This window comes from Chinchilla lanigera, unplaced genomic scaffold (genome assembly GCF_000276665.1).
Source record: "Chinchilla lanigera isolate Chin_1 unplaced genomic scaffold, ChiLan1.0 scaffold00103, whole genome shotgun sequence".
NCBI classification, from domain to species: domain Eukaryota; kingdom Metazoa; phylum Chordata; class Mammalia; order Rodentia; family Chinchillidae; genus Chinchilla; species Chinchilla lanigera.
In genome coordinates, this window is record NW_004955504.1 from 340,223 (window position 1) to 366,043 (window position 25,821).

A 25,821-nucleotide genomic window follows, 5' to 3' on the forward strand; every position below is an offset into this window, starting at 1 on the left:
CTGTTCTGTGTGTCTTTCTCTTGCTCTGTCAGCTAGGATAGTTGGTGTATCTTTGTGTAAATCTGCCGTTTCGTGTGCTGCTGCTTTACTTTTGAGTTTTCTCCTGCTTCAGGATTGCTGGGTTTAGGCTGTATCTCATATTGTGAGCGTGTTTCCCTGTGCTTACTCAGAAGCTGTGTGCCCTCTCTCCTCTCGCTGCGTTGTGCCTGCTTATCTCAGCAGCACTTTGCCACCTCTGAGATGATGCAGGAGCTGTGAGCACTTGGCGCCCTTTGCTTCTTCAGGCTTATATATGATTGCTTCTGAGTATTTTAATGAAATATATTTAACCTCACAGAAAGTATTTATGTAGTCACTATTTGCCTGTTCAGTCTATTTGCTCTTCACATGTCAAAACATTCTATTTGTGGTCACTTTCTTTCTGTAATTAGAATTTTTTCAATGTCTACTGGTGGCACATTCTCCTTTCATTGTCTAAAAATGTCTTTGTTTTATCCCCTTTTGGAAAACGACTTCCTTGGGCTGGTATTCAGATTGGCGTTGATTTTTTTATTTTTTGGCAGCCTGCTGATGTATACTTGTCTTTGGGCTGCTGTGTTACTTGTGGCACAGTTCACGAGTGATCCCGCCCTTGAACCTGACCCCTCCCTAGAGCTGTACTGGAGCCAGATACAGTCTTGAACCTCCACCAGCCCCATCCTGAGGTTGGGTCAGTAGTGCTCCTGTCTAAGCCAGGAAGCCAGCAGCTCCCTGGGGTGCAGGTGACCTGAGGCACTTGTTTTTTGAACTCCAACGCAGACCTTCCTCTGGCTGTCCCTTTTGGGGGTCCTATTTTGTTTATATGCTGTGCCTGTGTGTTTCAAGGCCCAACTGCCTGAGATGATGACTGCTAGCACTTACTGTATGTACTTGTACTTTGAGGAAAAGAGAAATCCACATTCTAACATCTTTATTCATCACTTTACCAATTTGACACACAATGTTAACAGCAAACACACGAGGAACGATATGCAAACAGACACGAGCTGTTTCACTAATGGTTTACAAGCCAGGCCATGAGAGCAAGTCCAACAGGTGACACAATGCCTCGAACTCTGTGGGAGGGACAGTGGGGCCACTGGACCCCATAGATGTTCCTGGTGAGTGTGGTTTGGACACCTGCAGAAGTGCCTTTCTGAGTTGGAACACCCAGTACATCAACGTTACCCAACACACTGCTGAAGTGATGCGCTCTGTATTCCCTAACATTAATAAAACAGTGTAAAAATATATTGCATATATATATATATAAATTTGTTTCCCTTTCTTGAAAAAAACTTAGTACAAACTAGTAGCATATTATCCCTTTCAAGTTTAAGTTGTGCAAGTTTCCTTTGTTTGGCTTGGCTGAGTTTTTTAAGAGGTCTAAAAGAGTGAGTGAGTTAACTTAAGCATTTCAAAATGCCTGTCATGACTCCCTGTCACATGCCTACGAACAAGGCCACACCCTTGAACCACTGGAGTTCAGAGTGCTCAGTAGTAAGTCAGAGGAGGAAAGTTGTTGGGGTTCAGTGTTTGAAAGACAGTGTAGCCTTAATAATAGTAACTTCACAGTACAGCTGAATTGTCACCCTTGTACTGAACAGATGATGACAAAGTATCCCCATGTGGTGTTGTGTGCTGCAGGCCAGGGAGCAGCCAGCTCATGTATGATTCTGTAGGAGGAAGTAAGCCAGATGGGCGGGCACGTTTTCCCTATAAAGGGAAAGATGGTTTAAATACTGTTGGTGTCTGGGCCATAGCATCTGTCTCAGCCCCTCCCTGTTCCAGTCGCAGTGCCAAGGCAGCCATGGACATTGTAAACCTATGGCTGTGGCCATGTGCCAATAAAACTTTATTCATAAAAACAGGTGGCAGCCCTAGCAGCCCAGGGCTGCTGAGGGTAAGAGGAGTGAGCTGCCCATGCCCACCCCAACCCATCAGCCACTGGGACCAGGGCTAGGCAGCAGACAGGCATGGGTAGGGGCAGGAAACACAAGTGGAACCACCACACATGCCTTTCCAAACTCACCTATATCTGGCTCTCACCTGCCCCAAACAGAAGACTAGGGTATTAAAAGGTGTAAAAATACTCCAGTATAAATATAAGTTTTTGCTATATTTTAAACATGTAATTCGAGCTTCGCTTTTCATAAAACTATGTTATTGACCACTAACTAGTTGCTTATACTATAGCATTAAAAAAATATTCTGCTAGGATCAGTATTCCCCAACACTCCATCCTCCTCCTTCCCTGATACTTAGACACCATCTACATTGTCCCCCAACCCCCGTAATCTGTCCGTGTCTCCTGGGTGTCCTCCCCACAGAATCTGTCCCTGCTCAGAGATGTCACCTCCTGACAACCTTTCCCTGTCTCCCAGGTGTCACCTCCTGACAGAGTCTGTCCCTGCTCTGGGGTGTCAGCTCCTGACAGAATCTGTCCCTGCTCCCAGGTGACACCTCTTGAGCGAACATGTTTGTCTTGGGTTTGCATGCTATGCAGTTTCTCTTGTGGATAGACATTTATCTCTACTGAACCATGTAAGTAGAAGCTGATTGGTATGACATAAACATGCAGCACACACTTTGCCTGTGTGTTGGTAATATTCACGGACTGAGAGAAATGCATGTTTTATATAGTGCAGTTGGAGCCCACGCAGATGTTCTTTGTTCAGCAGATACGCACAGATGCCATGATGAATTCTACAATTTAAACTGACAGTGTGGTGACCATTGAGTATTCACAATTTAATTTTTACTACCACTTCCTTGCTAAGTGATGGAGATGGAGTATGTGTTTTCAAAGCTATGCTTTGAAACTGACTGGAGAAGGATACCGTCCTCACCCACACGTGTCTGAGGAAACCTTGGGACCTGTTGGGGACAGGGAAGGGATACAAGGGAGACTGTCTGACACATGCACCTCATGCACTGAGTGCCATGTGGTGAGAGCCTGGACTGGGGGCTCTCCTTCCAGGAGCCCAAGGGCACTCAGGCTCTAGGCCAGGACAGGGAGGGCCACCAAAGCACAGCAACTTGATTTTCATCATAAAACCGAGAGGAATACATTCTGGAAATTCTCTAGATGTGAAGGGTCCTTTCCTGTCAAAGAGCTCACCTTAGGGGCCTGAGATGGACCCAGGACCTGTGGACCAGCCACTCAGCTTCTCCATGCGGCTCTGGGCAGAGGGCCTTATGAGGTGCTGACCACCAGGACCAGGTGACCAGTCTGATAGGACCTCATCCCCATGAGGCTGGTGGGTGCCCTCAGGATGGGCACTTGTGTTGTTTCTTTTGCTTAGATTCAACTTTCTACTGTCCTCCCAGGCAGCAGCCCTTGATGTGGTCTGGGTGCTCACATGGAGATCACTCTTGCCTGATGACAACCCACTGAGCAAGAGATAGGTTGGTGCCCTGCACCTCAAGTTCTGCATCTTGCTTCTAGGGGTGTATCCATAACTGTTGCACGGCATGGGGCTCCAAACACCACCCTGATCCAGGCACATTAGCCCAGCTCCTGGAGCTGAGTTCCTGCTGGATTCAGGTCAGGTTTGTGTGACTCAGCTGTCAGAGAGGATCAGGCTGTGGATGGGCAGAAGAGAACAGCAGCTTCACACCGAGAGATGTCAGCCAATGGGGCCTCTTGAGGACCACAGTGCCAGAGAGAGCAGGAGCCATTGGGGTGTGGGATGGGATGAAGTAGATTGGGGCCCTCGTAGTGACCACTAATGAAGGTCACTGGCATTGAACACAAGGGCTTTTGGGGGTTGTGAGATTAAACACTGCACCTTCAGAGTTGTCTCAAATGTTTCCTATGCATTATTTTTGCCTCTAGCTTCTACACAGGAGCCCAGCCTTGGTCAGTGAGGAGCACAGCGCGAGGTCTGTGGCCTGCCTGTCTTTCCCCAGCCCAGTAAGCTGGCATCTGTTTGAGAGCCATGACTCCTCAGTCTCATATGCCAGACACCATGATCTCCCACCTCCAAGGGAAACTGCCTGCCTGCAGGGCCGGGCCTTTCCAGATAGCCCCTTTCTGGCGGGGTGTGGCACCCTCAGGACCCTGCTTCACTCAGTGGGCCAAGCACTCTTGGGAAGGCAGTTGAATGCTGTGGCTGTGAGGAAGGGTCAGCTGCTGCCTGTGTTGTGGGACAGGCCCATGTGCAGGAAAATGGTGCTCACCTTGAGCAGCCACCTTCCCTGGGTGGAATGAGACTGGCTAAGGGCAGGCCAACTCCCGTGAGGAATTTCTGAGGCCATGTGGACCCTCTCCAGGCCCAGCCCCACATATCACAGCTGAGGCCATGGCTGCTCTGACTACGGGTGGCCCACACCACAGCCTCCTTGGGATAGAGGACCATTTGGCCGTCATGGAGGTGCAGTGCTGAAGGCAGGCTACACATGGTGCCCTTGCAGGGTGGATGAGCGGAGGCCCACTGTGCATGCGGGTGAGTGGGCATAGGCGTCTTCCCTGGGCTGGGCATGCTGCCTAGAATGCTGCCCTGTAGGGAGCGTGAAACGGGGGGACTGTGACTTCCCTAGGGCCCAGGCAGTGGCTGAGGGAGGCCCATGAGCTCAGTAGGCAGCAGTGTAGGTTATGGCAGGAGCAGCTCTGCCCACCCTGCACCAAATGACTCAGCATCATGTGTCTCCCCCCCAGGGACACAGAGACAAGTAAGGAGGTCACAACAGCTAGACATTCTGAATCTCCCTGACAGCTCTGAGAACAGGCATGCAGTCACCATCTCTTGTCACTTCTTATAAAAGCAAACTGAAAACTGCCCTGGTCAAACAAGGAGCCTTCCCTTTCCCCTCGGCATGGACCTGGTCCATAGGCACAGATACTATGTGTGTGAGAGCACACACCAGCATGTGCCTGTGCAGTCTGCTGTCTGTGGCTACCAGGAAACTTGGCTGAACCCTCTGTTCAGAAAGCACAAAGGGCCCTGTGGCGCCAGATATGGGCCCAGTCTGATCTGTGCTGTTGGTTAGTTCATCAGCTCCTGCTGCCATAGAGGCTCCTGGACAGCATCTGCCTGCTGGGGTCAGTATGGCCTCCGACAGGCTCTGCCCACTGGTCCGACGCTTGGCCAGCTCCCACAATCCCTTTCACCTGCAAGCCAGGTGGCCAGTGGGATGAGATCCTGGGAAACAGTTTGGAAACTGCAGGCGCATAAGGAAGGGTCAGGTCTGAGACAAGTGTGGGGTGCTCCAGTGGGAGGCCTGGGTGTCAGGCCTGGGTGTCGTCCCCAGTTGCCTGGCCTCAGCTTCCTCTGAGTTCTGCCTGCTGAGCACAGGAATGTAATGAAGTGTGATGGGTGTGAGTTCCCGGCTATCACCTGCAGTGTCCACAGCATCGGTGTAGGCTACTTGGCTCCCTGCACCTTCTGGTCATAGGTGCCTGCATGCTTGTAGCCGGGCACATAGCCCGACTCGTCCACCAGGTCCACGCGGCCAGCCTTCCCCTTGCCCTTGCCCGATGGGTCAAAGCGCTCCTTGTGGGAGCCTGTGAACTTGGTTGTGTCTGTGAGCCGTGACACGGTGGGTGAGGACACGGCTTTCTGCAAGAGAAGAGTAGGGGGGCAGTGTTGCTGTAAGCCCATTGCAAGGGTGGGGTGGGGGTGCTGCCACCTGCCCCAGGACAGGTAGAGTGAATGAGGGCATGAGCCTCCTTGGCTGTATGTCCAGATGAGGCGCTGCCTCTCCTGACCCAGGTCAGCCCTGCATATGAGCTGCCACTCTGCCCATGCTGCTAACGCTGTTTATGCAGTGCTAACCTCCAGGTACTACCTGACTGTGGCCTCCCCAGGGCAGGGACAGTGAGGACAGCCAGGCCCCACCCTACCCTCCAGGGCCCACCCTCCCCCCATGCCCCCGCAACTCACTGTGACCCCTGAGATGATAGGTGACCGGCCCTCGATGAGCCGGTGCACCTCATGCACGGCCTCCTCTTTGCTCTTGTCCTTGAAGCGCTTTGTAGCCAGCTCCTCAAGTGCCTCCTGGAACTGCTCGAAGGTGATAGTGCGGCAGGATTTCCCCCTGTGGGTGGCAGGCCCGTAAGCCAATGACCGAGCCTAGGGAACTGACCCACAGCCTAGCCAGTGTCCTGCCCCATGCTTTGCTCCATGGTGACTGCAGTAGGCAAAGGCCATGGGTGAACAGCAACCACAAACTGTGTGGAAAGAGCTTTGAGGAAGCGTGATCTCGTAAGCCACCAGACACCAGGACAGTCGTGTTACAGGGAGGGCACTACTGCCCTCCACTTGAACACACAGGGAACTGTGGGAGAGGAGCCCTTCTCGCCCAGGGTCACCACAACTGGACCCGGGGACCAGAAGAGCCCAGCCATGTGCTGGGGCTGCTGATGGAGCCTGAGGGCACAATCAGGAGAGGCTGCCTCCCCTAGCCACTACCTGCACCCCCAGGCCCCTCCCTGGACCAGGGTCACTTCCAGCTGCAACAGCCTGAGCAGAGCTGCTGGCCCTATGAGCACCTGGCTACTACACATCATCCACCACATCCCAGGATTGCATAGACTCCTCCCTCTGGAGGTCACAGGCACTTTAAAAAAAAAACTCTGAAGTTGTCCTTCATCTTTGTAATTTTACTTAAAGAAAAGATTTCTACTTGAATTGGACCCACCCCAGCTAATCTACATTGATGTGTTTTCAGTATTTTGACACAAGATGATGTGGATGAGGCTCTGCATGGCATTGGGGTACCAGAGGTCCTTGCAGAGGGCTGGGAAGGGCCACTCCCTGGGCCTACTCGGGGCCTTGGCTGCATACAACCCCCACAAGGGCTTGTGCAGCCAGCCATGAGCAGAGGACCTGGCACAGCCAGAGTGACTTGAGGACTGATGCTATGGGGTTCCCAGATGTGCTGCAAAGCTCCAGTGATAATACAGTACTGACGAGGCCCAGTGTCCAGGGCGGCTCCACACTGAAGCCAGCTGATCTTCAAAGGTGCAGAGGCAAGCCAGAGAGAAAGGACTGTCTCAGCAAACAGCAAGACAGCTGGGGCCCCTGCATACACACACAGCCCACACTCTCTCCACACTCTGGCCTGCTTGCAGAATGAACCCAGAACAGGTCCCAGTCCTGGCGGTGGGGCCTTCATCAACTTATGGAAGGACACCTAGGAGAAAATCTGCTTGCCCTTGAGTTAGGCAGAGGTTTCTTTAGAAATGCTATCAAAACACCCCCGTATGAAAAAAATGGATGAATCAAACTTTACCGAAATTTTCAAACTATGCTGTTCAGACAGCATGAAGAAGAAGACAAGGCAGGCCACAGACTGGGAGAAAGTATTTGTAAAACACAAACTTGATTAAAAAATAAAATGTATCTAAAATACACAAAGAACTCTTAATACTCAACAGTTTAAAAAAAAAACACCTCAGGGTGAACAACAGGCAGTTACAGGACTTTCACCTCTCCAGAGAAGACATAAGGGAGGGAGGCAGAGGTGCCATGCTGTCTGATACAGGGTGGTCAGAACCATCGAAGAACTGGCCATACTTGAGCCGAGGATCAGAGCCGCATGCTCCATCCCAGGGTACTTCAGAAGACCCTGCAGCGCCACCTCTGCGTTCTTACTCAAGACAAATAAAGGTTGACGCACTCACATAAACCCACATAAGAATGCTGTCCTGACTTTACTCACATCAAGCCTGAAAACAACCTACATGTCCTTCAACTATGGCTGGATAAATGCTGGGTTCCGTGAGACCACTCAGCAACCCAAGGACAAACCAGTATGTACAACGGCACAGTGGACCCCAGACATGAAGATGCCACCACACAGTCCCCAGGAGCCCACATGTTCACCAGCAGCTGGAGGATTCACTTGTGTCCTGAAGACCTGGGACATTCTGACCAGACACCCCATGGCGAGGGCCAGGAAGAAAGCCGGGATGGAGGGGATGGGCCCCTGTGGAAACCCACAGGCCCTGGGAGGACCACGGAGACCTCACGCTTGGATCAGGTGGCCATGGGGTCGCTCAGCCGCCTAGTACAACGTGTGCTCCTAGAATACTCTAGAACCATCTGTGATGGGATGGAGGGGCTCCGTGGTCACATGATGTCAGGGTGGATCCAGTTTCTCGGCTCTGAGCCCCAACACACACCAGCTGCTCCCTGTGGCCACTGGGTGGCTCTCTGTTGGAGCAGCTGGTCCTGCAGCCCAGCGGTGCCTGGAAGTGACAGTCTTTTCCTCCTCTCTGGGCTCTGGGGTGGGGTGTTGACCCAAGGCCCCCAGGGACACTCTGTCCTGGGCCATCAAAGGCCTCTTGTCTCCTAGTCTTGGCCCTGCCCAGGCCAACATGGATGCCAGGCCCAGCAGCCAGACTGGTGACCCTCCACCAGGACACCCAGCCCTCGGGGCAGCCCCTGCACCAGGCACCACCAGGGGGGATGGGACCTTGGCAGGGGCTCCCCCGTCAGAGGTCACATTCAGAGCAGGCATCCAGCACTGAGTCCCCATGGAGCCTGTGTCCCCACAAGTATGTCTGTGCTGCTGGGGAGAGGGAGCCCTGGTACTGGCCTGGGTCATGGAGAGCTCCATGCAGGGCACAGAAACTCCTGCCCAAAGCAGTCCCCAGCGAGTTCCAGAATGACAATGCCTCTCTTTTCTCGGAGACATGTGACCTGCTATAGGCTCTCCTGACACCAAGCCTTTCTACAGTGCCTTTGAGATCAGAGGTGTCCCCAGGGCTCCAGCCTGGCCCAAAGGATGTGGCCTCGCTCGCACTGGGTGCTCCCTCAGCCTGGGCTTGCTCTCCAGGCCCTGCATCCTTGGGCCAGCATGGTGCCTGCTTGGGTTTTGGGGGACATGCGTCCTGGCAGGGGCTTCAGAGCACAGACCCTGAGGACAGAGGTGTGGCCCAAGGTCACCCACCACAGCTGCACCTGGCCTCCCACGGGCATCTTGCAAAGGGACCCAGCATCCAAAGACTAGAGGATTGAGATGACTTGGGAAAGATCTGGACCTGCAGAAGTGGCCCCCAAGTGGTTCCAGAGGGGAAAACTGGGGCTCCTGAGGGGCAGAGAGCAGGACTGCACCAAGCATGAACCCCAGGATGGTGGGGATGCACCTTGCGGGAAGCCCTTCTGGGGGGCTGGGGTACCTGACCTGGCCTTAGGCTGTTGTCCCTGACCTGTGGCTCTGAATTCTTACAGTGTTTCAGGAGGCCCAGTGAGCCAGTCACCCCTTGGAGTCACCACCTCTGCCTCCTGCCCAGTGGGCCCTGTCTGCAGCCAAGGGACCCTACCAGGACAGAGCTGACACTGGGGGCGGGGGTCCAGGGCCCTGTCAAAACCTCCTTGCTCCCTCTCAATAACCAGACCAGCCAGAGCACACAGGAAATGCAGGTCCTAGAATGTCCTCATCTCAGGAAACAGCAGGGGGATTCTCGGTACAGCTGACAGGTGGAATGTCCACAGGGCCAAGAAGCTGCGCAGTGACAGCCATGGCCCCACTTTGGCCCCAGGCACTGTTCAGGGGCCCTGTGATGGCCACCCAAGGTCCACAGGTCTGGCTTCCAGCTGTCACCAGCCTGCATGGAGGGACACCTGGTACCACAGCATTGCTTCCCTGGGCCAGGAGTGCAGACCCATCCTTAGGTCTTCCTAAGGTCTCATTTTCCTTGTGCCAGGGTCAGGATCAACACCTCCCCTAGGTGTCCTGGAGGTCAGCTGCCTTTGTCCCCACCCGACATCAGCCTGGGCAGAGGTGAGCCATGGACACACACCTGAGGTCATGCACATGACTCCCTGGTGGCTGGGTCTGCATGCAGATGGGTAGAGAGGCCAAGGAGCAGGAGATGGACACCTGTCACCAGAACCCGTTTCTACCTGGTCACTGTAGACTCACAAGAACCACAAGGCTACAGGCCCAGCCCTGATCCCCAGCCGAGACGCTCCACTTGGCCTGACTGGCGCCCAGTGGAGGCCAGAACCCTGGAATCTGGTCAGGCCGAAGCACTGGCTGCCCTGCACTGCCACTGTGGCCACCAGAGGGCACTGCAGAAGCAGAACCACAAGCTCCCAGCCACAGGACCACAGCACTGCCTGCGCCCAGGTCCCTCCGACTCAAAGCTGGGGGCAGCTTTCATGGGTGATCCTGGAGGCCACAGTGCTGTCCTCAGGGGCTGTACTGGGCTCTGAGGCCCCTCACCGAAAGGCACAAGGGTGCCCCAGGTGTTATGGTGGGGCAAGGCTGAGCGGACACTGCTCCCAGGGCCCTGGCCACGGTCCCTGTCACCTGGCTTTTCAGGAACCTCCTGACAGCTGACCTCACACACAGCACCAGCCCTCCCACAGCTGCCCATACACATGTTGGCTGGAGCCCTCTGCAGACCTCCACAATACTCTGCTCCAGGCGCAGAAGGCCGCATCGGCCGGAGCAGCTTCTGTACTGAGTTTCCCTGACTATCAGTTCCCTTTGGCTCCTGCCAGCTGCCTAGGCCTGGGTCAGCACTCAGCCTCGCTCTCTGCTGGTGGCTGTCGACATGGCTTCCTTCTAACCTGTGATCATTTGGCTGCCCACCCCCGGTGACCCCACAGGGTGCAGGGTGTCGGCAGAAAACCTGCGCAGTCACCACAGAGGATGTCCAAAGCTCAGCAGTCACACCTGGGCCCAGTGGCTGCCGCTGTCCAACAAGGCCTCCCCACCAGGTGGCTTCAGGTTGAGGCAGGAGGCGTGGGTGACACAGCACCCCCAGGCCCCTGTGTGTCCCCTCCCCGCAGCCCCATACAGATGCACACGCACACACAGGTCTGTATGGATACAGTGGTGCACACAGGCACCACACATGCACACATGACATGCCATCTGTGGCCCCACAGTCTCCATGGCCCCACTCAGGGCTGCCGCACACCCAGCTCCCCACAGATGTCTAGCACGGCCATCCGGCCGCTGCAGAAGGGGCAGTCCAGGTTAACAGTAGTCTTCCATAAAACTTGGTACAGAGCCACAAGAAATTTGTTTAAAATTTAACACATAGTAACATCAAAACAAACAAGCGCTGCCATGGCGACAAGGACCTAAACAAAGGCTTGCAGATACCCCAGCTGGCGCCACGCCTGCAAAGCCATGGCAACCTGCCCCGAAAACAGAAATAGTTGGAGTTTTTCTCCCCGAGTCCTGTCAGCATCTGCAACTTCCTGACAGTATCTAGGTGACTTCCTCACAGCCCCTGAGGAAGCAAGGCCTCTGTGATGTCCCTGTGGTCCTCTAGGGGCAGTGGATACCCACTCCTCAAAATGCAAGACCATTGGCCATCACACCCCCATTTTCCCAGAAATCGAAGGGAAATCCCTGGCGGCAAGCATCCCTGGCCCTTCCTGCAGGACCCCAAGGCCCTGAAAGGATCACCATTTCCCAGGGCCCCATGACCTTGCTGGAGTCAGAGTCCTCCAGATCCTACACAGGGACACTGTGCTCCTCTCCCTGGGGACAAGGATATGCATTTGGGTCTCTTGCTTCTGCATACCTGGAGGGTCAAGGGACCTCCCCAGAAGAAGAATCCCTTGGGGGAAATGAGTCACAAGGACCCAGGTCAGGGGACCCTCCCCTTGACCAGGTCGGGGGAGCCTTGCCCAGAGCTGGGGCCTTCTAGGGGGAGGAAGTCACAGGGACCCAGTAATCCAGGTTCAGGTAGGGCAGGACAAGGGTGTAGGAGGAGAGGGTGGCCACCCTAGAGAGAGCCAGGGTCCTACAGGAAGACTCCTTATCCTGATCAGAGGTTGCCCAGCTACACACATGCCCCACATGCCCACAGCCCACTGGGCACCAGGCCAGCAAGGCATAGCCTGGCTGCCTTGACCACATCATGGCCTTAAACCCTCTCTGGGCCCTGGTTAGGCTGCAGCTGCCACTCTGCTGCCTTCACCCCCTGAGCCAGGCTCCATACTGGGGAGTGGGCCACATCTCAGCCCCCAGGTATCTACAAGCCAAAGCCCTTGCAGTGGGACTCACTTGTGGAGCCCTCGTGCCCACAGGGCACATCTCCCAAGAGAACCAGGACCACACTGGCTGCCCCTACAAGGAGGGAACAGGAACAAAGCCCTGCAGCATGTGCACACAGGCCAGTGTGGAGGGCAGTGCTGCTGCAGAGGAGCTGGCCTTCCAGGGGACCAGCCCTGGACAGGCCACTTCCACCGGAAGCTTTCCCAAGGGCAGAGCCTTGGGTCTCTCTGATCCTGGGCGTGGACACTGGTCAGCATGAGGACATGGCCAGGGAGTGCAGCATGTGTCCTCACCACTTGCACACCACGGCCAGCTGCTGGGAAGCCACCAGCCACCACACAGGGGCTCCAGTCACTATCATTGAGGCCCGGGCTGTAACTCCCCTCCAACAGATGGCCAACCCACCAAAAAGGCCAGGTCACAGGACCCTCCATCCCTGCCTGATATCCTCTCGTGCCCACACGCAAGGCCAGAAGCTATTGGAGGCCACCCATTTCACGGACAGCAGGGCTGGTCTATTCCCCAGACCCACGCGGTGACAAGTCTGAGGACATGAGCCCAGGGAGGCCTCCCCTTGGCATAAGCTCACAGGAAGGCCTGACCCAAAGTCACGTGTCAGTCACCAAGGAGTCTCAAGACAGCAAGCACTGGGCCCCCACATCGATCCACAAAGGGGCTCCGCTGCTGGCAGTGTCGAGGCCCTGGCTGCCCAGGACTGCCCTGCTCTGCTCCGCATGGCTGTGGATAAAGCGGGGAGGGGAGGGGCTTGGACAGCGATGGGAACCTCTTAGAGCTGTCGGTGACAACAGCCAGTGGCCGCACTCGTGCCACAGGCTCACCACCACTGAGCTGGGAGCCCAGGGCCACACCTCAGAGGGCACGGGGTCCCCAAGCAACCCTTCCCCAACACGGCTGGTGCCTACAAAGGCTCCCAGGCCTCAGGGGCAGAGGGACGCTGGCCATGGCAGAAGGGGGAAAGGGCCACACACCCTGAGCCTGGAGCCACACTCTATCTCCAAGCAGCTGAACCGCACCAGACGGCACAAGAAGTCAGTGATGGCTCGGAACAGAGCAAGGCTGGTCTGTCCCCACGGCTTCCTCACGGAGTCCCCTCCAGCTGCTCATAGGGGCCAGCCTTCCAGGTCATCAAAGGGGACATTCTGGCTCAGACACGCCACACAGCCCCTAGAGAGTACCACCACTGGGACCTGTCTGGGCAGTGCTTAGCCCATCCAGCACAACATCCACTCTTGAGTCACCCTCACCCAGCTCGGCCACCCCACCTGCCCAGCTGCCCCTGTGCCTCCTGACAGCAACCTGTGACCTATGGGCAAGAAGGCCTCACCACACCTGGGAGACCCAACTTTCCCCCAGCAAAGTGTTAAGAGGAAGCCACAAAGACCACGTCATGCATCACAGCTGGAAGAGGAGGTGATGCCTATGGAGAGTGAGGCCTGGCAGGAGACAGGGTCTGACTGACAGCCCAGTCCTTGAGAAGGTCACGGCCACTGGGAGGGAAGGCAGCAGTCACAGGGGCACACCAGCAGTGGCCACCAGCAGAACCAGGTTGAAGTGGAGCCACTTCCACACAGCGGACCTGGACAGCCCTGGGCAGTGGCCTGGGGAATGATTACTTTTCCCAGGGTTGATGGTTGTGACAGGTAGAGGATGTCCTGGAGCTCAGGGAAGCCCAAGGAAATGTGACAAGGGTGAGGGCTCAACACGCTTCCCAGTGTGCAGGGAAAAAGGCAGGTACACATGAGCCCGTGATGCAGGGCCACACACGCACGCATGCATGTCTGCCCACTACACACACGCAAAATGTACCCATGACCCAGGGACACATACACATGCACACACTCCTGACTTGGACACGTACACACGCACACACACACACAACCAAGGGACACACACTTGCACACCGCCACGCCCCAGGGACACAGGTGTGCTCACACAGAGGAAGCAGTGTGAGCACATCGTGGCACAAGGCCACGATGGCAGAGGCTGCGGTATGTCGGGGGCTGCTCGCTCTTTGTGCTGTTGTTTGAAGTCCAAAGCTGAGAGGGGAGAGGCGACAGGGGCAGGGCTGGGGTCCCCAAGCCACCTCTGCCACATGGTGGGGCTCCCTGGCAGAGCCATCCCCACTCAGGCCCAGGAACTGCTTGCTGACCCGCGAGTGGGCTCAGTGCTGCCCCATGGCCAGACCCCAGCGCTACACCCAGGGCTGAGCCTGCCTGCAGCTCGGCACACAGCCCTGGCGTAGAGGCTCCAGGAGCCCTGCTCCCAGCATTGACCTGAAGGCAGAGCTGAAATGTGCGCTGGGCTCCCTCTGTGGCCCCCGAGTCGCATACCACTCACTTGATCTTGCTGAAGACGATGTCCACGTCGGTGACAGTCACACTCTTCCCGTCGATCACGTGGCAATCCCGGCACAGCTTCGACCAGTTCTTGCCATGCATCTCCCGGCCAGTGGCACGCGTGTCCCCATGTACCGCGAACCGCCGGAAGGCCTCCTCCAGGGCGCTGAGCTCCGGGGCGGCGGCAGCTCCCTCGCTGGCACCCTCTGATTCCTGTGACAGCCTCTTGGCTGCCTTGTCCCTTGCAGGATCCCCTGGGGACTTTGGGGGAGTCCTGTTGGCGGCTTTGGCAGGCTTAGCCTTGCCATCAGCCATGTTGCTGCGGAGGAGAAGAGAAAGTCACTCAGCTTCTCCCAGTCCCTGTCCCTAGCCAGCCACCTACAGGAGGGGAAACTCATGTTGCAGGTGGCAGCAAGTGCCTGGGTGTGGCCAGTTGGGGACAGGCAGGACTCAGCACAATCCAGGACCCCTGGAAGCCAAGTGCCCAGGAGGCAATGTCATTCTGCTGCTGGGTTCAGCACCAGGACCTGCCAGCGGCAGCCCAGGGGCTCCAGGCTGGGGACCACGTCCTCACCAGCCTCAGTCTGGTGGTCTCCCCTGGGAGTGCGATAGTACGCCGCTGCTTTGGGGGCCACTGGGGTTTGTGAAATCTTGCCCACCTCTCCAACAGCGTCCATCCAGCCATGTGACATCTGCTACCACCCTCAGGGCCAAGCCACGGTCAGGGAGGGGAGGGGTGGCCCTGGGGATATGGAAGAGCGCACCCAGAAACCTGGTACATGTGGTTCTCCAGGCCTGGAGAGGTGACCCGTGTGTCAGGCCTCAGGGAGAGTCCCAGTGCTCTGGACTGAGCAAGTTGGCAATCACAACACAGGTGGACATCCCCTGGGGCTGAGTGCCCCCAGAGGGCTCAGGAACTCCGGGGCACATAGACATCTCCACCATGGGCACCAGGAGGTTAGGCCTTGGCCAGCACCTGCCCAAGGAAGGGGCTCCTGACATGGGCACACACAGAGGTCTGTGGGGGGAGGTGCCATGCCTGCCTTCCAACTCAGAGAGTCACAGAACCCCTTCCTGTTCAGCCTCAGAGTGGTCAAAGCAGGACCTCCATCATCAAGGGACCAGGGGCCACGGCTCCTGCTGAACCTGCGATGCTGCCAAGTCTGCAGAACAGCCAGAGCCACCCAGAGGAGGCTCCACCACCAGGCAGGGTCCCCAGGGCCAGGTCCCCACACGTGGGCCTTCCCAGATCAGTGGGCACACGCGGAGGTCAGCCTGTGACAAGACCAGACCAGGGCAGAGGAGGACAGAAAGCCAGAGCACCATGGGGCCAGGCAGCCAGCATCCCACAGGGATGACCAGGGCGCCTCGGCCACACCCTGGCGCCTGAGGACTGAGCATGAGGTGCAGGTGACACGACACCAGGCAAGTCAAAGGCATGAGCTGAATTTAGAGGGTGTGGAAGAGGATGCCGAGGTGAACAGCCCTGCCACCCTCCTTCCCCAACTCCACCCTGCGGCCCACTCCCCCAGGCAGGCCATACCACCCCCACCAGGCTCTGCTCCCCAAGAGTGTACCCTGGCCCTGAGCAATGCACCCAAACCCCTCTACTTTTAGCCTGTGATTTCAGGGGTCCCCAAGCAGCAAGGTTGTGCTGGGCCTTGTGCCCAGTGTGCACCCCCTTCCTGGCCTCCACCAGCCCACCTGCTGGCAGACCCCTTCCTGCCCAGCCCCCACCACTGTCCTCATGGCAGCAAAGGAGAGCAGGTGACATGGAGAGGACAGTGCCAGCATCAGCCCAGGCCAGGGCTCAGTGGCTCAGCAAGGCCACTTTCCCTTGGGTAAAGAGGAGGACACAGGGACGCAGGTAACTGATCCACTGGGTGCGGGAAAGGCTGAGTTACCAGATTGGCATCTGCAGAGGAGGGCAGAGGAGGCCAGGGCAGGTGGAATTACAGCCACTCATAGGAGAGAAGGCTCTGAGGACCCCCCCGCCAAGCAGGCTCTCTCACAGGCCACATTTCCTCAAGGCCGTCCTGCTCCAAACAGACCCCAATTTTCAGAAAAAAAAAAATGCTGAAGCAAAACTTAGAGAAAAACTTTATGAAGCAAAATTGGAAGAGGACAGACCCCCCTCGAGGCCAGGGCATCAGCTGCCAATGACCTCAGTGCATGCCACTCCAGGAGGCCTGGAAGTTGGGGTGTCAGGGAGGTGTCCCTCTCCACAGCAGGGCCAGGTGCCTGTGAGCAGGCAGGTGTCCAGGGAAGGCAGAGGCCTATGACTATGACCAGGTGACTGTGACTAGGTACCCCCTGCCTGGGGCCAGGTGCTCCTGACTGGGACTGGCTCCGCCACAACTGGGACTGGGTGCCTTGTAACTAGGACCAGGTGTCCCTGACCAGGACCAGGTGCTTGTGATCAGGTGGCTTCCTGAGACAGGGTGCTATGTGCCCTCAGCATGGAGGTGGTTAAGGTCTTGCTTTCCCTGCCATCCAGTGCCTCTGCCTTTTTCTGACACCTACTGCCGCCCCTCTGCCCTGGCCTACAGGGGTCCTTACCAGGGTCCTCATGCCCTCTCCTCTCACTATCATGCCCCCGCTCTGCCCACTCGGGCTGGGCTGGAGCACTGTAGTCAAGGTGGGCAGAGGAGGCTACATGAAGGTGGAGACCCTGCCACACCACAGGCCGCCACCCCTGCCCTGGGCTGCAGGACCCGAGGGCTCTGCCCACCCTCCCCAGGAACCTCCGTCCCTGTGTCCGAGGATGCCTGGGCAGTGCTGGACCAGACCAGCTGGGGGCTGTCCCAAACCTCAGCCCACCTTGAGGCCTGCACTGGAGGAGCCCACATTAGACAGACATCTCTAGTCAGACCCCTCTCTCCCGCAGGTGCCGGGTAATTCCAGCTCTCAAACGTCTTGGCAGAGAGGGTGCTCTGTGATTGTATCAGCTGCCTACCAGGAACCTAAAGGCAAACTGTCCATTGAGAAACAGCCAGGTTGGGGACATTGGAAGGTGTGTGCGCATCCCAGCCCTAGACCTTCTGAGGGGGTAGGTGCCCCGAGGCCCTCCTGTCTGTGCATGGCAGGAGCCAGACAGTGCCCAGGAGAATCCTGCCTGAAGAGGGGGAGGCTGGGATTTGCGACCTGGAGGGCCAGGGTGGAGCTGCCCCTCCTCGAGGTGCTGGAGGTATTGCCAGGCCCTGCACTGTGGCCAGACGCATCAGGGTGTTGTTGCTTCGCCGACCACCATGGCATCAAGTGGAGGGGTCCCTGTCATCACCACCTGCTTCTGCTGGCCGGGCCCTTCTGGGTAAGGGCTCTGGGAGTTGGTGGCAGGGAGCTTCTGGGAGCCCACCCAGCAGGTGGGCCAGTCCTCACCTGTCCACCTCAGGCTCCTCAGCAGGCTTTGGGGACAATGAGGAGCTCTGGACAAGGCTAGTAGCCCCAGCCCCTTCAAGTCCCTGGACCCTGCCCCCTGCACCTGGACTGTGCAAGGACAACCAGTAACACTGCACCTGTATCAGAGGCACTTGATTCAGGGCCACGCTGCCTGCAGGAAGCTGGGAAACCCACAGCCGGGGTTGACACTGCTCCAAAGGGCAGTAAGTCAGCCGTGGCTGGAGCCTCGGGATGCTGGGTTGAGGAAAGGAAGAGGGAGGGGGCGCCTCTCCTGACCCTCCTAACACACGACCCTGGTTGGCAGCCCAGGGACTGCCCTCTCTCAAGTGCCCGGCTTCAAGTCAGCCTGGTCCCAGGAAGCTGATGGTGATGGGCTGGGTGGGGAAGCACAGAGAAAACTGCCCCCAAATAAATCCAGGCACAGAGCCACAGACCCCCCAAGGGATGCCTGGCCTAGCAGAAGTCTCCTGTGACCACTGGCTGAGCTGCTGGGTTCCAAGGCCCTCACCAGCTGGGGAGACCACAGCACCCTGGAGGCTGGGAGAGAAATGCGCACCAAGGAGAAGAATTGGACAGTGTCCCCAGAGCCCTCCCCTCACATCTGTACCCCCGGGATCAGAGACCCAGGGACAAACAGGGAGGCCCTGAGCCCAGGCTCTGACGGGGACAGAGGCGGCTCAGAGCCCCAACACCAGGCTGCACTGCCCTGACCAAGGGGCTCTCCAGCTCAGCCCACTCGAGCACAGCACAGCCCTTTGGCCATTGTTTATTTTCATCATGACACGGCCACTTGCCCGCTCCTCCCTGGACACTTGACGTGAGTGCCACTCGTCCCAGGCAGGGAGAGCTCCCCAGGCTGGCACAAAACTGGCATTTTCTGCTGTGTGTCTCTTGGGCACAGAGCGAGTCCCAGAAGACCAGACCTGGCTCCAACAGCCTTGCATGCGTAACTGGGCTGCCCAGCCTGCGAGTTGGCTCGGGCCACTGGCCTAGACAGGTCCGCAAAGCCGGGCTGCTGCCCTTCACAGTGACCCAAGAACGAAACCAAACCCCATGCTGGCTCCTGTGCCCAGGCAGGGGGAGGGCAAGGTGGAGCGAGCACTGCTTGCATAGGTCCACACTTCCTACCCCAGGACCTGGGAGCAATGGCAGTGGGGGTGCTGACTGGTCCATCACCACGGCTCCTCAGGCCGGAGCTGCCATGTGCCTGGCCTGCTCAGGCCGACAGTGTCCCTGGTGTGGGCGTGGGTGTCCTGTAGCCAAGCTTCTGAGTCCCCTGGGAGGTGGCAGAGTCCCCTTGGACTTCATAGCCCCATGGAGATGCCTACCTGCTTCGGGGACTGGAGCCCTACAAAGGCTGCTGTCCCCTGCCCAACACATAGGGCCCCACTGAGCACCTCCTGCCTCCAGCCGTGGGAGGATGCTCATTGCCGAGGGATGCAGCAGCATGGGCATCCTGAAGAGAGCCACCCTGAAGCAGGCAGCAACCTTGTGGCACCCTGCTCCGGGCTTCCAGCCTCCAGTACCGTGAGAAAGGCATTTTGCTCTTTTGTCACTGCTCTTACATCACCTGCCTCAGGGGTTCTTTCTAGGAATACAAGAAGCCAGAACGGTGCAGGCCACAAGCCAGAGACACCAGGTCTACCAGAAGGGGTCCTGCCCACTCTGAGAGCTGGCCTTCTGGCTCCAGGGGGGTTTCTGTTGTGTGGAGCCATTTGGTGTGTGTTGTCACTGGCCTTGGGACTCTGACGCAGCATGGTGACCAGGAGAGGTGGCAGCCTCTCCTGGGTACAGAAGAGGCCAAGTCCATGGAGAGGAGGCACAGGTGCCAGAGGCCAGACAGGACAAGAGTGGGTGTTCTCCAGGGGCCTCAGGGTCAGCTCAAGCAGGCTGGGCTTTCAGCAGGGGGCAACCACAGGACACCTGCCTTCTATTACATTCTGTGTCCAGGTACAGAGTATGGAGCGAGGAAAACACGCACAGAGAGATGGAGAAAGACCCACAGCACAGGACCCTCGAGGGAACTCTGTCAACTGCATGCATTTGCAACACAGTCCATGCCCAGGACGCAAAGCGTACTCTCCCTAAAGTTCCTCAGATCAAAATCAGAACTCATGTCCACCAAAACACAGCATTAAGAGGCTGAGAAGGCAAACTCCAGGGTAGGAGACACCTGTTATACATGACGAACGCTGGCCTGCCCAGAATACATCGAGCACTTCCACAGACAGATAGGATAAGGGCAGACAACCCAACAGGAAGGGATAGCCAAATGTCCAACAGGCAGAATCAGCAAGATGCAGAAAAGCCCAACATCAGATGGTGGCTCATGCCTCCAAGGGTGGCTGAATTATAAAGGCACAGGGAAGGCAGGAAGGCAAACATCCAGCCCCTTGGAAAGCTACTGGGTCCTGTCCCCTAAATCTGAAGACATCCATTACCCGGGGTCCACCAACCCCAACTGCAGATGTACCAGACAGGAGCATAGCCACACGCTCCAAACCACCCCTGTTGGGAAGGCTCAATGGCTAGTCGAGGGAACAACCAAAGTTAAGAGCAGTGGCATGTTCACAGAGCAGCATGTCATGCCACACAGATACAGTGGCTGAGATCAGTGAGCACAGCAGAATGACAACCTGCACCAGTGTCCAGGGATGTGGGTGTATGTGATGCCACTATGCCCATGAGCAAGACCCACCCCACTTGCAGACAGATGTGTGGGGAGGCAGAGGAGGGAGCTGGAGCCGTTGGACCACCAGGCACCAGGAGGAAGCCTCGGACACCTTCCCAGCCAGGTGTCCAGGGAAGGTGAGTCACAGGAAGCTGGCAGGGGAGGCAAGGTAAGATGAGCTGCCTGAAGCACCTCATGAAAAGTGAAAAGACTTTTTCTACTTCTCCCCTAAGAAAGTTGTGCATTTGGACATTACAGCTCACAGCCAAATCCCTGAAGGTTGTTGCTCATTTAAACAGAGACTATGGACCCAGGCACATGAAATCTTGATTGGGAAGTGAGATTTGGGGACAGCCACTGTATGTATCTATGGGGCTTTTTTATGGGGCTTCGAGCAGCAAGCCATCTTCCTGTGGGGAATGAAGCTCCCGGGGCTGCTGACCACAGCCCTACCCTCTCATGCCCCAGCAGGGCCAATCGAAGCCGTTCCCAGGGTCTGACCAGAGGAGGCTCCCTTCCTGAAGGGTGCTACTGAGCTGGGATGAGGGGATGCTAAGAGGAGGCAAGGGAGTGCCCTGGGCAGAGGATGCCTTGGGTCTACTGTGGTGGAGGGTGCTGTGGGGAGGGATGCCTCAGGCAGGATGCCCTGGTGAGAAATGTAGTTGCTGTGCTGAGGGATGCAGAGGTCTGGGCGTGGTGGCTGTCCCCACAAGGAGGACGCTGATCACCCCCAGGAGGGGCCGGGGGACCCATCAGAGCCCCAGATGCACCCAGGCAGCTCCGCCCTTCCTTCCTGGAAACAGCTCTTGCTGGACAGTGGGAGAGGACAAGTGCCACTCTGGGATGGCTAGGTGAGGGCGCTGCACTCACCCCAGGGTGCTCGCAGGCCCAAATGGGCTACAGCCTCCTCCCCGCCTGTCTCACCAGTATCGGCTGCTATAAATAGGCCGCCGAGGTTGGCAACCTCCGGCAGTAGCTTCTTCTCGGCGTCTGGGGACCAGGAAGGTGTCCAGGGGGACGGGCCGCTCCCGACTGCTCCCCAACCTCCCCGGGGACAGGCGCCTTAAATTTCCTTAAGGTAATTCTCCGGGGATCTGTACATTTCCCAAGAGATTGTGGGAAAAAAACAACAGCATCGGCTTCACTACACCCCACCTCCCGCTCCGGACTAGGGATTTTTCCGAGGCCGTGGATCCCACCTCCGACCCCGCGGGCCTCCGGGTCCAGGCGACCGCGACGGCTTGAGGCGCGGACAGCGTGCTCCCGCCGGGTGGCTCCGCGTCTCGGTCACCTGCGAGACTTGCAGCGATGACAGCTGCGCACCTCCCCGCCCCCACCCCAGCGCGCTCCCCCGGCCGTTTACATAAGGAGCGCGGCGCCGGGGCCGGGGCTGCGGCTGGGCTGCCGCGCCCCTCGCGCTCCTCGCGCCCCTCTGCCCCGGCCGACGCAGCACCGGGGTCACGACCGGTCCCTAACGTGGCCCTGAGCAACCCAGCGCCGAGGGCTCCGGGTGGCCGACCTGCGCCCGACCCCGCCCGCCGGGCCGCACCCCACTGCTTACCTCGGAGACCAGAGACTGCGGCGGCGCCTCCGACTCGGCCGCGCGCCCGACCGGGACCGAGCGCTCTGCCGCCACCGCCCCGAACCCGCCCATCCGGATCGCCCCGCCCATCCGGATCACCCCGCCCCGCCCCACCCCGGGTTCGCTTCAGACCCGCAGACCCGCCCCAACCCGCCCCTTGTCCCCGCCCATACCCCAGGCCCCGCCCACTCCAGCCAGAGAGGCCCCGCCCCCCAGGTCTATAGCCCCGCCCAGTACGCGCCCCTCGCGCTCCACCGCCTTCCTTACAAGGCCGCGGGCGCAGGCCTGGGTACCCGGGTCCGCTTGGTGCAGGGCGCGGCCGCGCGCGCAGCGTGGGAACCAGGCGGGGCAGGGAGCGGGCACCGGGCGCACCTGGCCCTCGGGGGTGCGGCGCTGGGAGGGAATGGGGTGCGGCTGCAGGGCCGCACTAGCCACCCCCGCTAAGGGCTTCGCGCTCCGTCCTCTTGCGGCGGCGGCCTCCGGGCTTCTGCTCCGGTCATCCGGGACACCTAGCCCGGTGGCTCCGCCCGCAGCGCTGGTGGGAAGGGGCGCCGGCTGGGTGGGCCCGCAGGTTGCTGCAGAGGCTGGCTCTGGGGTTCCCTGGCACCCTGGACGAGGTCGGCGCTCAGGACCCTGGCTCTGGCCAGCGCCCAGAGGGTCTCTTTCAGCCTTCCTGTGGCTCAGGCGAAAAGCAAAGTCCCCGCGACCACCGCCGGTCTTTCTGTTCAGGTCCCTGGTTCACTCCCCTGGCTGCAGACCCTCCTCCCAGACCCTAACCTTGTTCCCCGCTCTTTCCAGGCTCCCAGCTGCTGAGTCCAAGCTCTGCTTCTTCTGAGACCCCAGCCAGGTGGCAGCGCAACAAAGGCAGCAGGAGTGTTGGGGTACCAGATGTGACCGGCCAGCCTCTTCCTGGGTATGGTTCGGACACTGTGGCCAGAATGGGCTGGAGACAGGTGGGCCTTGGAGGCAGATTGCTTCTCCCCAGAATGGTCGCTCTCCCATTCCACTTCTCAGAGCCTCTGGTTCCTTCTGCTCCAAAGGAGACAAAATTTTCTTCTGTTTAATTCCTGCTGTCCTGAAGCGCACCCACTAGACAGAGGACTCAGGAGACTTGAAAAGAGGAGAACTGCCTGGGGCTCTCTGTGGGACCCGGGATTCTGTTTGGATTGAGGATCTGACACTCGAGCAGTCTCAGGAGCCCTGGGCACAGTGGAGGTGATCAGCTCTGTGTGCAAGGCACTGAAAATGCTTCTCACTAGAACACTCCTGCAGTGTGTGCGCTGCAGCCGGGCAGCGCTCCCATCCCCAAACAGGTGTCAAATGCACTGATTTCACCAATAAAATCAGAGGGGGAGGTCACAGTGGCTTCAGGAGCAGAATCACTAAGGTGCCTTTGGGAGGAGAGGAGGGGTGGGCAGGTGCTAGAGCAGCTTGTCCAGGTTGCCAAGGAGGCCTGAGCACAACCCTAGGCGAAGGAAAGAGGACACCAGGGATGGACCTCTGCTCCAGACAGCCGTGTGGAGCAGGCTGCGGATCAGTCCGTGAGGACCATTCCTGGCTGTGTGTGAAGGATGTGCGCACAGGCCTGTTACTGCATGAGAGGTGGGCCTTCAGTGGTACTGGTAATGACCTCGAGCAGGCACAGGCATCCCCAGTCCAGAAGTTAGATCCTGATCCGGGGATGGGAGGATGCTTCCACTTGCTACGGCCCCCTGGCTAGTGAGCCCTGTGTCAGGTGGCTCTGCCCTGCAGCACTTCATCCCCAAACAGGACCTGGGCTGCCTCCGCTCCACTCCAGTAGCACAGACTGACTGGCATCAGAGGACACATGTCCACACCCCTGTCTGGTGACATGGGTCACCTGCCTTCCCACCGCTGCTAATGCTATTTGCTCATTCAGAGCCTGAGGGCCAGAGTGCAACCCCTCAGTGGGGCCCTCGGGGCACGCATGTTTCAGGGTGGCCTCACCGGCTCTCCAAGAGGGGGTATGTGGAGTGGGCAGTGTGGCATGTGGTCTCCTGTGGAGCTGGGAGCCTGTCTGCCTAGAGTTACTGATAGGAAGTGACTCCTGTGGACAGCTGGGCCCAGGTTCCTCTCTGCTAACGGAACTGTCCTGTCGCATCTCCTAGGCCTTAGTGGCCCAGTTCTCCGGCGACCTGGGAGATACTGTAAGGCCAGATGGAGGCAGGAGAGGGGGCCTGGGTCTTCAAAGACCCCATGTGGAGTTCTGCTGCAGAGGGCAGGGGAGGTGGACAGAAGCTTTTGATGGGGGCCGCTGCTGACCAGGCCATACCCTCATGTCAGCGAGGGGACCAGGACCCTCTCCCATCCCAGAATCTAATAGTATCATGTAGCCAGGCTGCAGGACTCAGCCTTGGCACTGGTAGTGCATAGAGGATGGTCTACCCAAGGTGCAAGCCAGCTTCCAGTGGTGTGCTAGGTGTGGGTGTGCCAGACACAAAGGGCAGAAGGGCTTTTGGGGACAGCCTTATGTCCCTGGGGGCCCACTCCTGACTTGGATCCAGGGTACAGTTGGGGCTGATTCTTCAGGGCAGATACCCCTGAGGCCGGTGCAGATCATTTGGTGAATGTGGGTGAGGGTGAGCCAGCTCCAGGTCCATCTGCCTTCATGGGAACTGCAGGCTGGGTAGGTGGGAGGAGAGTACCAGGGCTGGGTCCTGCCTAGAGGAGGAAAAGGGTGGATGAGTTCCACACAGGGACCTCATCTGAGGGACAAGAATTTCCTGAGAATGTCCTCAATGCAGGGACAGACCCTGGCCCATTTCATGGGGGTGTGGTGGGGGTGTGCTTCAGTTCCAGGTTTTGTCCACAGCCTTCACAACTGGCAGGCTCTGGGTAGGTTTGATCTCTTGGTGTCCATCCTATGTGGACAATCTGGCAGGCCGAGCTGGGGCCAGCCACGGGCAGCCTTGGGCCTGTTGGTCACGTCCTGCTTCAGTAGAGGAGGAGGAAGAGGAGGAGGAGGGGGAGAAAAAGGAGGAGGAGGATGAGCAGGAGAGGGAGGAACACAAGGAGAAAGAGGAGCGGGGGGAAGGAGGAACGGAGGAGGAGGGAAGGAGGAAGAGGTGGAGGAAGAGGAGGGGCATGGGGCCTCGCAGGCCCTGGCTGGGTAGGTGCTGCTTCCCCCTCGGACACTGGTCCCCTAACACCCTGGTCGGCCCTCTCCAGACTCCACCAGGCGCCTTCCAGAGCTCATCCTGCTCCCACAGGAGGAGGAGGACTTACTAGGACTGGCTTCATGTTTATCGCCATCAAAACATTTACAATTTCCTATAAAGCGTTCCGGAGTTCCCTCCAAGATTAAACCCCTGCCTTCAGCACCACTAATGACCTCACAGGGTTGATGCAGGGCTACTTGAGTGCAGCCACAGATGTTTGGAAAACTGAGTCCTGGTGAAATAATCACCCCTGAACTAGCCAGCCCAGAGCCCACACAGCTCCCAGGGCACCTGGCCTACTCCAGATCTGCACCTCACAGACCCTGAGTTGCATTAGCCCCTCAGGCAGCCAAGCCCTTCTCACACCCTGGCATCATCTTGGGAGGTCATCTGGCACCAAGTTGGGCCTCTTGCAGCACCTGGCAGTGGGTTCTAGGGGCCACACCAACCCCTGAAGCCTTGAGTGTCTTTAGTACATGCTCTTCTGCCTGAGTACCATTCCTCAGGCACTGCAAGTGCGCTGTGCCAGGGCCGTGGTGGGTGCAGGCTTCAGAAATTCTGGCTGCATCAGGCGTGGTGCATACCTGTGATCCCAGCACTCAGGAGGCTGAGGCAGGAGAATCATTTCGAGTTTGAGACCAGCCT

At 58.0% G+C, this 25,821-nt stretch overlaps 1 protein-coding gene across 12 annotated transcripts in view; it reads right to left on the reverse strand.

The window, feature by feature from the left end:
- Positions 1 to 932: 932 nt before the first annotated feature.
- Positions 933 to 25,821, reverse strand: part of LOC102024592 (tubulin polymerization-promoting protein) — a 74,896-nt gene continuing 50,007 nt past the window's right edge. For 10 of the 12 annotated variants that reach the window (XM_013505879.1, XM_013505871.1, XM_013505880.1 and 7 more), the window contains 3 exons: positions 14,347 to 14,664; positions 5,904 to 6,057; positions 933 to 5,579 (listed from right to left, as the gene is read on the reverse strand). In XM_013505879.1, coding sequence (XP_013361333.1) covers positions 5,385 to 5,579; positions 5,904 to 6,057; positions 14,347 to 14,664 — 667 coding nt within the window. In that variant the 3' untranslated portion in view covers positions 933 to 5,384. Of the gene's footprint in view, positions 5,580 to 5,903; positions 6,058 to 14,346; positions 14,665 to 21,614; positions 21,779 to 21,976; positions 22,086 to 25,821 lie in introns of those variants that run through there. The other 2 variants (XM_005407009.2, XM_005407010.2) reach the window with 2 other exon arrangements.